Consider the following 11,202-nt stretch of genomic DNA (forward strand, 5'->3'; position numbering starts at 1 on the left):
GCCTCGGAGAAGGAGGAGGGGCAGGGTGGGGGCAGGGCTGGCCTGAGAGCCTCGCCCCCTCCGTTTCTCCATCTTTTTAATCTGCTGGTCTCCATCCACTGTCTCCGGAGTTTTATCTGCCTCCATGCCTCTCTCTCCCTGCCTGTCTCCAGCTCTCTGGATTCTGGTCCCTCCCTGTGAGCCATTCAGGCTCCAACCCCAGCTCCATCCCCAAAACAAGGAGCTGGGGATGCTCTTCCCGCTCCAAGGGTCTGCCTCCCCTTTTCCTTCTGAGGGGCTGAGATCCCCACCTCCCAGAAAGGACACTTGAAACACACAATAACTTATTTATTTTCCAGGCAAGAGGAGGACTTCGAGACACAATTCTAATCCCTAGAACCCAGAAGGAGGCTGAGCAGGGCGGCTCTGATGAAGACCCAGACCCTGGAGGGGCGGGGGGGCGGTGGTTTCTCTCCATCCAGCCTTCTCCAGGACTGTAAAGACCTCCACCGTTTGCAGCCACTGATCTGGGTCCTCACAGCCCAGGGCGGGGGGCTGAGGCTCAGTCAGGGGGTCTGTGAGACCACGGGGTACAGCAGGGCCAGATGCTCAGCGCCCTGCACGGGCAGTGGGCGGGAGCTATAATGGAGCACCAGCTCCGGCACGCTGGGGAAGGGGCCGCTGTGCTGACCCAGCACGAACTGGTTCTCTCGGATCCGAGCAAACTTCAGATGCAGGAAGCCCTGGCTGCTCCTGGAGACAGGAGTCAGAGTGGGTACCCAGCACTCCAGACCCGCCCACACTCTCCAACCCTAAAGCCACCCCCTCATGGCCCCCAGGAGCCCGACGCTGGCATCCCCTAATATTTCTTTTTTTTTTTTTTTTTTTTTTTGCGGTACGCAGGCCTCGCACTGTTGTGGCCTCTCCCGTTGCGGAGCACAGGCTTGGGACGCGCAGGCCCAGCAGCCACGGCTCACGGGCCCAGCCGCTCCGCAGCATGTGGGATCCTCCCGGACCGGGGCACGAACCCGTGTCCCCTGAATCGGCAGGCGGATTCTCAACCACTGCGCCACCAGGGAAGCCCCCCTAATATTTCTGATTAACAGCCACTTGGCGTCAAGCTCTTGGCTAGTTCCACACTGCGGGGATGCCTTCCGAGCTTGTCCCCTATCAAGACAGGCTGGAGCTCCTACCAGGTGGAGGTCCCTCCCCAGGAACACAGAAGGCACTTTCTCTCCAAACCTCCTGACACCTTGTGCTACCTGTCCTGGGCTCCTCACTAGGGTTACCCTCAGTCTAGGGTCCCTGGTTCCCCATCTCACTCAAGCCCTAGATCTACGGTATGGCTTCCTCTCCATCTTCTTGCGTACCTCCAGTGACAGGGAGTTCATTCTCAGTCGGAACCAAGCCAGTGGCCTCTCTGGAAGCCCCACCCCCTGGCCTAGAAGCCCCACCCCCTGGCCTGAAAGCTCTGTCCATCAGCCCTGGAAGTCCCGCCCACTGGCTGCTGGAGGCACACCCCTCTGCTCCGGAAAGCATGCAGTCCTGAGACCCTCTGTCCCTCCAGGGGGCTGCGGTCTCACCTGAGGGATAGGGAGCAGTCTTGGGGGCTGGTCTCGCTGAGCCGCACGAGGTAGCTGCCTTCCTTGCAGAGCGACAGGAGGTTCTCGGCATCTGCCCGGCTCAGCGGGCCGTGAAACCACCTAGGGGGTGGGGACAGGTCTCCTGAAGGGCAATCCCCCTTTCCAACACGTCCTGGGGCTGGATGCAGGCACAGCTCTTTCAAGGACTTGTGACGTCCAGGCAAACAAGTGAGACAAATTCCCTTGGATTTCTCAAGAGGAGCCTGGTTTTCAGGCAGACAAGGTTCTCCCTGGGAGGGAGCTGAACCCAGGTCAACCTGGAGCTGCTCCTTCCAATTCAGCACATACCCCGACCTTGATTTTTACAGCCTCCCTCAGCTGGGTCTCCAAGTGTCCTCAACCCCTCCCTAATCCTCCAACTGGAATCACTTGCATATCACTTTCATGAGATTCACCACATCCTGTATCCCCAACCCACCTGTACCATTTGTTACATAATATTTTTCTTTAATGTGCTCAAAGAGAAGCTAGCAGTGGGAGCAAAGTGTCAAAGACAGATGAGCACCAAACAGTTGTTTGTATTGAAAGAAAATACCTTGTGCTTGGGTTAATTAGGCAGTTCTGTATGGCCCACCTAAGAGGTTTGGGAATGACTGTGATAAACACACCCTGGTACTCACAGGGCTGGGCTCTGGGGGCTCGGGGAGTTCCCTGAGAAGCTCCTAGACTGGAGAGACACAGAGAACACCCAGACTCTCCCAGCTTGTGAGCTTCACCCCAGCCTAAAGTTGGGACCCCTTCAAAATCCTGCTTCTCCCACTTTCACCACAAGATCTCCTGGGGGTGAGAAAGATGTCTCTTTGCTCTCAGGCTTATAAACCCCACTCAAGGGAAGGGAGGAAATCCCTTTTTATTCTGTGTGAGGCAGACACTCTCTTGGAGGTGTTGAGCCCAAGGTTTGGAGAGGTTAAGTGACTTGCCCAAGGCCACACAGCCAAAAGATAGAGAAGGGATTTGAACCCAGAATCTGACGCCGGAGGGAATGGAGACGCCACCTGATTCTGCTTTGCACCGAGCTGGGTGTCTGGCCCACAGCAGGCGCTGTCACCCAGCGAAGATTAGTTGAAGAAATGAATGAAGTGAATGAGTGAAATTTCCTCCAGCCCCCCTGGCCCGAGGAATCTGTGGCTGGTGTGGGGCAGGGAGGGATTCAACTCCATCTTCAACTTCCCCACTCACGGCTGTTTTTCCAGAGGCAGGGCCGGGTCCACGCGCTCTGCAGGCTGGGGGCTTCGGGGCGGGAGTCTCCGGAGTTCCTTGGCTGAGCCTGAGGTTCTTTCCCACTCTGGACCGTCAAACTGCACTGAAGAAGGTTTAAAGAGAAAATGGTTAAGTCCCGCCTATCTCAAGAGGGTGGGGTGGGGGCAAGCCAGTGGAATTTCAGTAGGAAGGCGGTGTCAGCTTAGGGAAACCTATCAGAACCCAGAAGAGGCGGGGTTGGGCTTAAGGTTGGGGCGGGATTGGTACGCGAGCAACCAATTAGCCTTCAGAAGAAAGGGGTGTGGTCATTCTTGAATCTGGTGGCATGGAAGGGTGGGCAGTTCCCTGAGTGATAAATCAGAGAGCAGGGGGTGTGGCTAGAGGGGTAGGTGGGAAGTTCTGCCTGATCTTGGCCAACTCATAGAGCTAGAAAACCACCCTCAATATACAGACAGGTAGACTGAGGCACTGAGCTCCAATTTCCCTCACAGTCATACAACTTCTGGGGCAGATTTGGGTACGAACAACTCTTCCTGGTCCAAGTTATTTTTTTCCTATATATATATTTTTTGGCCGCACCATGCAGCATGTGGGATCTTAGTTCCCCGACCAGGGATCGAACCCGTGCCCCCTGCAATGGAAGAACGAAGTCTTAAACACTGGACTGCTAGGGAATTCCAAGTTATTTTTTTTCTTAAAGCTGACCTTATTATTCCCTCTTTACAGAAGAGGAAACTGAGGTTCAGAGACTTATCCAAGCTTACCCAACTCAGTTACGAATCGACTCCAGGAAATGCTACCTTCTTCCACAACGGCTCCTGTGTAATTGAGCACTTTAGAACTCAATTTACAAGTACCCTATTCGATAGGTACTAGAATGATCCCCATTTTACAGGTAAGGGAACTGAGACTCAGGGAGATAAAGGGATTTCCCCAAGTGACACAAACCCAGACCTAGTGTGACATCAAAGCCTATTCCTGCACTATAGTGAGCAGAATGAGTAGGTTCCATTGCACTCTGAAAGGGGAATTCCCTGGCAGTCCAGTGGCTAGGACTCTGCACTTTCACTGCCGAGGGCCTGGGTTCAATCCCTGGTTGGGGAACTAAAATCCCGCAAACCACGCGGTGCAGCATAAATAAATAAATAAATAAATAAATGGGGTTTCAGTTTCCAAGGAAGTTACAGATTCTCCTGGGAAGATTATGACTATCAGTCATTCACACTTTAGTGAGAATTAACAAACTACCAAAGTGACAGGTGATGGGGATTTACTCTGTAAGTTGAAACAGGGGATGTGACCAGAGCAGGAAATAGAGGGACAAGGCATTCAGAGGTCAGGCTCAGAGAAGCACCTGCAAATGCCTTGGAGATGTGGTCTTTCTTCCACTCCCAGGGCTGGTCATACTCGTCTGCTGGCCGTTCATCCTCCTGGGGCAGCCGGCTCTGCCGAGGTTTCCACCCTGAAGGAGGCCCATCTCCCAGATCTTGGTCCTGCTCCTCATAGGGAGTGTCATACAGCTGCACCCTCCTGTATGGCAGTTCTGGGAGGCCAAGGACACTGGTCAGCTCCCACTCCCACCTGGGACCCTGTCACCTTCCCCCAAGCTCTGACCACTCACCGCTCATGACTCGCTGGGCATCGTAGGGCTCCATGTAGCCGTCATCCGGGGGTGACGGGTGAGGTTGGACATCAAAAGGGTCCGAGTACTCAGTGTCGACCTCCAACTGGAGACAGAAAGGAAGGGGAGGGAGTCAAGGGCTCAGGGCGACCAAGCCTAGCTCTGAATACCCCTGCTGGGCAATACTACACCTCTTGCCTGCTGTCTCTGTGTCATCTGATACATCCCCTCCAAGCAAGTAGTTTCCTCTTCCACCCGCGAGTGTTTGCAGATAGAGCTTCCCTTGCTCTCTTCCTCTGTGCTGTTCTGATTCTCCCCGACACAGATCCCTACCTCCCTCCTTCAATCATTTTAATGATTAGGTGCCAGTACTGTTCTAAAGGCTTCACATATATTTACTTGTAGCACCAACACTCAGTAAGTACCTTATCCCCATTTTACAGATGAGAAAACCAAGGCATAGAGAGGGCAAGTGACTTGCTCAGGGTCACACAGCTGATAAGTAAGAAGCAGCGCTTGATCCTTGGTTGTCTGCTTCCCCGAGTCCCTGCTTCCTCCTACCTTTCTCTGTGCCATTAACCACTACCTGACACAGCCTATCGTAACCCTCTTTGAAGCCTTCTCTGTCTCTCCACTGAGGGTTTGGGGTGGACCCCCTGATCCTCTAGGAAAAGTACTGAAAAAAAAAAAAAAAAGCATGGGCATTGGAGGCAGGTTTGGGTTCAAGTTCTAACAAGCTAGAGCCATGTGACCTTGGGCCAGTCGCTTCTCTTCTGTGAGCCTCAGTTTCCACTTCTGTAAAATGGGAGTAATAAGAGAGGAAGGGTGGAGAGTAGTGGTGAGGATGTTTAAGTGACCGCAGGAAACTGACTCACTCAGATCTGTTTAAGGAAGATCCCTTCAGCTGCTAAGAGGAAGGGAAGCTGTGCGGAGGGATCCAGAAGGGGGGAATCAGGAAGCAGGAGGACAGGGGCACAAAGCCAGTCAGAGAGGGAGGAGGACAACCAGTGCTGTGCAGTGAAAAGGGGCAGATATCAAACTCCACGAAGCGGATGGAGGATTGGGGAGTGTCCGGCTGGTGCCCTGGTCTTTCCCTGGGGTAACACATAAAACACGCTCCCCAAAGTCCTGGGGAAACCTAGCCTGGCCGCCCCACCCAGTCTCCTGGGGCCACCCAACCTCTGGGCCTTAGCCACGCACCTCTTCCCGGGGGCTGCCCAGCAAGACCTTGGCTCTGGCCATGTCAACTGCCTCCACCTTGATGAGCCGGTGCTTTGGAGAGTCGTACTTGGTGTCTCCAGGGCCCTTGGAGTCCCCGGGCCCCGCGGAGTCAGTCTCTAGGCGGCCATCTGCATCCTCATAGGGGTCCTCAAAGTCCAGATCCTTCTGTTCCCGGTAGGCCCGCAGGATGTCGCTGTCCGTGTAGTCGGGGGTGGGCGGCTGCGGAGGGGGCCTCCGACCGCCAAAGCTCAGGTAGTCTCGTAGCCACTTGGCCATTTGAGCGAGTGTCACCCCAAACCTGGCCACTGTCAGAAGAGGACCCACATGCCCTCTTCTGGGCCCCCTTCCTCGGCAGAGTCCCCAGGGAGGAGCAGGGGGAGAAGGAAGGGAGGAAGGGAGGAGGAGAAAGATCAGGTGTGACCCTTGGCTGGGCTCAGAGGAGGGGGAAAAGTGGGGGGGGGAAGGAGGAGACAGAGGAGGGAGGAAGGGGGAGGAGAAGCAAAAGCGCACCTTAGCCCGGCTCTGGAAGGACGGCGGGGGAAGGGGGCGCCCCGTAGGGCCCTGAACGCGGAGCGCGGGGTCGTCCAGCCAGAGCGAGGGGCATCCGCGGAGTTTCCGCGGGCAGCGCGCTCTCCTTGCACGGCTCGGCCACCCGTTGCCTCCGGGAAGCTCCGGGATCCCTTCCTGGGGGCCGGGGGCGGGGAAAGCGCCGCCTGCGGACGCCCCCAAGCCCTGGCTCAGCCCGGACGCCTGGGTTCTCAGCGCAGCGGGCAAGCTCCCCGGGGACTCGGGCGCCGCGCGCAAAGTTGGGCCGCGGGGACGGTGACCCCGGTGCGGCGCATCCTTTGTTGCGCTCCTCGCCTCTCCGGGGGGAGCCCCAATCCCGCGGCCCCCGGCCCGGCCGCCTCGATCCGGCCCCAGTCGCGGGCACAAAGGAAAATAAAATCTCCAATCCCCCTTCACGCTTTCGGAGAGACTTTAGCCGCAGCCGCCGGCGCGCGCCCGGGAGGTGGGACTTTGGGGAGGGGGCTCTCAGACGGACGCCCCAGCCCCTACCAGTACCGGGCCGGGTCCCGGGCAGCGACGTCAAGGCTTCCCCGCCCCCTCCCCTCCCCTCCCCCTGCGCTCCCCTCGGAGGTGACTGAGACCTTCAGCTGTTCTGGGGAGGGAGGGGAGCATCTGCCCGGGGAGGGAGGGGTTATGCGGGGCGGGAGTCGCGGGGGCCGAGGCCGCGGCGGCTGGACAGTGACCCGGAGGACCGAGGCTGGCAGGAACGAGCGAGGAGCACGGGAGGTGGAAACCCACAGGGGCTGACCTTGCTCCGGAGAGCGAGAGGTGTTGAGATGGGGAAGGGGGAGAGGGAGGGGAGGTGGAAATTGGCCGGGAAATGGAGGGCTGGACTTGACCGCGAGCAGGGATGAAATTGACCAGCAGAGGGGGTGAGCGTGACCACTATTGAGGGTTGAAATTGAACCAGGGTCTGGCGGCGAAACTGACCAGGAGATTGGGGTTGTGGAAATTATTCCAGAGGTCACCGGCTAAAATGGATATTGAGGCAGCCGAAGGAAGGGGGGTTTGCAACGGAAGGGACGGGGTTCTGGCTTCCCCTCCCCCAAGAGGGCTCTTCTCTGTCCCCTCTCCCCAGGGGACTAATTGCAGGATGGGGGAAGGGGTTTGGGGCAGCTGGCCAGGGGAAAGGAGATGGTATCTGTGCCTGGAGTGTGCCTTCGGCATCTGTCCCTTTGTGGTTTCTGGGGGTGGAGGCCGGGAGGGGGACAGAAATGAGAGGTGTCTCGCCTGGCCTGGCTGCCTGTTGGCGGCTGCAGCTGTCAGGGGGCGAGGACACTAACGGATTTGGGGGGAGTAAGAGAGGCAAAGGGAGCTGCTGGCCAGTTCCAAAGCAAACACATTTTTTTTCTTTCCCCATAAGGGGGCTTGCTCAGTGACCCCTAATAGAAAGAGTAAGAGAGGGGTAGTCAGGAAGGATGGAACCTCAGATTCCCTTCTCCAAGCCCCCTAGGGTGGGTGTGGCTTGGAGGGGAGGCAAGACCAGACACAAGTCAGAGCTGACACTGTTGTGAGCTCTCCCCCACTCCGCCCCCCCGCAAAGAATAATAGTGGGGCCTGGGCAATGTCTATGCAGGCCACGCTTTGCTTTCCCGATTTGAAAAATGGGGTTTCTAATAGGAAAAACTCAGAGAGTTGGAGGAAGGATCATCAGGAGGATGTGACATTTTTTTCCTGATGGGGAAACTGAGGCACAGAGAGGGGAGACACACCCCACAGCTCATTTCTGCCTGGATGCTGTGATATGGCCTGGCTTGGGATGGCATTCGACCCCCATCAGGTCTCTTCGTGGAATCAGAGGTTCTCCATCTCTCCTCCACTGTTAGCCCCATTTTCCAGATGGGAAAACTGAGGTCCAGAGCCGATGAGGCAAGGCCCCTCACGGCAGCAGGGGTGTCCGTATGTCCTCCCCTCCTCTTTCCTGCTTTGGCTGAGTTGGCCTCCACACGAACCTGTTGAACTCGGTCCTCCCTCCCGAAGAGCACTCACACAGACCCCCACCCCACCCCGTCCTCTCTGATTAGCGACAAGGCAGCATCCCTGGGGACTGCCCAGGGAGCACGGCAAGTAATTGTCCTGTTTTTTGTCAGCCGCAAGGCAATACCCGGCTCGGGGATGAGCTGTTGACAGATCTCATCAAATCCGAGTCCTCTCCCTGTCAGATAAATACGCGATGTCTAAGGTATAAATATTTGAAAGGGGCCTTCTAATTCCGGTCTGTGTCAGGAATAGCAATTAGAGGCCCTGGAGGCAGAATCAAACGGTGTTTGACTTTCCTGCGCTTCTGAGCTGGGTTCTCCTGGGGCTGCCCCGACTCCCACTGCAGGAGCAGGGAGGGGGCTTGAGAAGGGGCGGGAGATGGTGGAGGAGGGTTAGAGCCAGGCTGGAGGTCTGGCGGCCCTGCAGTGGTATGACCTTGAATAGCCAGTAACCCCTTGGGTTTTGCCTTTCTGATTGGGGGAGGAGGGAGCAAGAAAGCAAAGCCAGGAGGCAGGCACTGCATGGACAAAGGCAATGAGGTGAGTGGTCTGGAGGTCCTGGGCTGATGGGACCTCTTTTTCCCCAGCATTCAGGGTCTGAAAGACGGTCTATCAGGGTCTCCTCCATCAAGGTCTCCTCCCGGGTAGCGCTGGGTTTCTGGAATCCCAGCCCACCTGAACTTGAGTAAGTGACCTGGCCTGTTTTCCCATCTATGAAATGGAACAGCTAACCTTTGTTGAGCGCTTACTGCCTGGCACTGTTTTGGGTGCCTTAAAAAATTTTTTTTTTAAATTAATGTATTTATTTTTTACTTATTTATTTTTGGCTGCATTGTGTCTTCGTTGCTGCGCACGGGCTTTCTCTAGTTGCGGCGAGCGGGGGCTACTCTTCGTTGTGGTGCGTGGGCTTCTCTTGTTGCGGAGCACAGGCTCTAGGCGCATGGGCTTCAGTAGTTGTGGCACTTGGGCTCAGTAGTTGTGGCTCACAAGCTCTAGAGCGCAGGCTCAGTCGTTGTGGCACACGGGCTTAGTTACTCCGCGGCATGTGGGATCTTCCCGGACCAGGGCTCAAACCCGTGTCCCCTGCATTGGTAGGCGGATTCTTAACCACTGCACCACCAGGGAAGCCCCTGAATAGTATTTTCTTGTATGGTATACAGTAAGTGCTCAATATATGCTTAGGGTGGATGGGACCTCAGGAAGAAGCCAGAGGGGGTCCCTTGCTGGGGGCTGCGCCTGCTCTCATCTCATGGATCCCCATGTCTGCAGGGGGGATGGGAGCCAAGGCACCAGGACAGGAGGGGACCAAGTGGGGATGACCCATGGTGGGACCTATAACCTCCTGATCTGATGGAGGAGACATGGCCCTGATTTAGGAGCTCCTAGTCTGATAGGAGAGACGACCTCTGCTCTCAGAAGCTCCTGGACACAGCCCTGCCTTCAGCTCACAGTCTGATGGGAGAGACATGGTCCTGCCCTCAGAAGCCCCCAGTCTGACGGAGGAGATGTGTGCAAGCGTTAATAGGCTCCCAGTCTGAAGGGAGAGGCACGGCTCTGAACTTAGGAGCTTCCAGTCTGATGGAGGAGGCATAAGACTGACCTTCGAAGTACCCAGTCTGACACAGGAAATATGTGCTTGCTTTCAAGGGCTCCCAGTCTAACACTGGCCTTCCAGGGCCCCAACCTGATGGGGGAAGCACAGACCATTCCCTGGAAGCTCCCAGTCTATAGGGCGTGGTGATCGAAGGTGTAGCCTTGGAGCCTCACAGTTTCAAAGCCAGGTCCAGCCCCTCACCCACTCTGAGCCCTTGGCCAAGGAGCCTCCTGCCGTCTGTAAAATGGGGCGGTGGGTAAGGGAGCATGTGTCCGAGGGCATGGGTGGCAGAGCCCTGGCATGGAGGGAGCTTGGGGCAGCGCTTGGCCCTCAGCGAGAGCTTGGGAAGCAGGAGCGGCCCCTTGTCTCCTTTGTGAAGCCCAGGCTCAGGAGGGAGGGGGTTCCAGCATAGGGGAGACCACCCCCCCAGTCCCTCTGATGTGCTCCGGCAGCCAGGCAGCCCCCAGGGGAGTTGATGGAGGAGATTCTGGATGAGGCCTGACAGCTCCCAAGGACCAGATGACAGACATGGAACTCGTGGGGGACGGGGACTGTTGGCAGCAAGCAGGGAAGGGCAGGCTCCAGAGAGCAAAAAGGGGGTGTGGATCTCGGGGTGGCGGGCTCAGGGCAGGGAGTGAGGGGGCATGCAGGCTGAGGCCCTGGAGGGTCAGCACACACAACAGACCCCCTGCCCAAAGTGTTGCTGCGGTGTCCCTCTGCCTGCTCGGCCCTGGGAACCCCTGCAAGAAAATTGGGGACCAGGAGACAAACTGTTCCCAAGACACGGGTGGGAGAGCAAAGCGTAAAAGCCTGCGGGGAAAATAAGAATTAAAGAAACAATTCCAGTGTAGTGTGGAGGAAAGGGGGGGGGGTGGCAGAGAGTGGGCAGAAGCGTGGGGCTCCCTGGGCCTCAATTTCCTCATCCGTGAATGGGGAGATACCCACTCAGGCTACATACATTAATTGAGCACCTACTAAGTGCCTAGCTGGTCTTAGGTGCTGGGGACACACTCATCAACACACGGACCCTTGCAAAGCTCACTGTGCAGGGGGGTCTGCAGGTAGACCCTCAGGTGGCTCCTATGACCCCAACCTCCTGGTTGTCACACACAGCCCCTCCCCTGGAACGTGGGAAGGATCTGTGGCTTGCTTCTAACCGCGGAACACTGCAACAGTGATGGGCCGTCACTTCTAGCAGACTCTCATGAAGCCAGTCCGTGCAGGCAAGGAACTGAGTGTGGCCTCTGGCTAAGGGCCCATGAGTAAGTGAATTCTGCCAACAACCACGTGGGTGAGCTTGACGCGGATCCTACCCCAGTCGGGCCTTCCAGTGAGACCCCAGCCGCAGCCAACATCTCAACTGCAGCTGTAACAGACCCTGAAGCCGAGAACCCAGTG

At 56.8% G+C, this 11,202-nt stretch overlaps 1 protein-coding gene across 1 annotated transcript; it reads right to left on the reverse strand.

Moving 5' to 3' along the window:
- Nucleotides 1-312: 312 nt before the first annotated feature.
- Nucleotides 313-6,412, reverse strand: SHD (Src homology 2 domain containing transforming protein D). Its single transcript, XM_024745932.1, has 6 exons — nucleotides 5,644-6,412; nucleotides 4,444-4,549; nucleotides 4,177-4,365; nucleotides 2,802-2,925; nucleotides 1,563-1,682; nucleotides 313-732 (listed from the first exon to the last, which is right to left on the reverse strand). Exons 1-6 carry the CDS (start codon nucleotides 5,938-5,940, stop codon nucleotides 546-548), a joined length of 1,023 nt encoding a protein of 340 aa, XP_024601700.1. The 5' UTR covers nucleotides 5,941-6,412; the 3' UTR covers nucleotides 313-545.
- Between the last annotated feature and the right edge of the window lie 4,790 nt (nucleotides 6,413-11,202).

This window comes from Neophocaena asiaeorientalis, unplaced genomic scaffold (genome assembly GCF_003031525.2).
Source record: "Neophocaena asiaeorientalis asiaeorientalis breed wild unplaced genomic scaffold, Neophocaena_asiaeorientalis_V1.1 scaffold357, whole genome shotgun sequence".
NCBI classification, from domain to species: domain Eukaryota; kingdom Metazoa; phylum Chordata; class Mammalia; order Artiodactyla; family Phocoenidae; genus Neophocaena; species Neophocaena asiaeorientalis.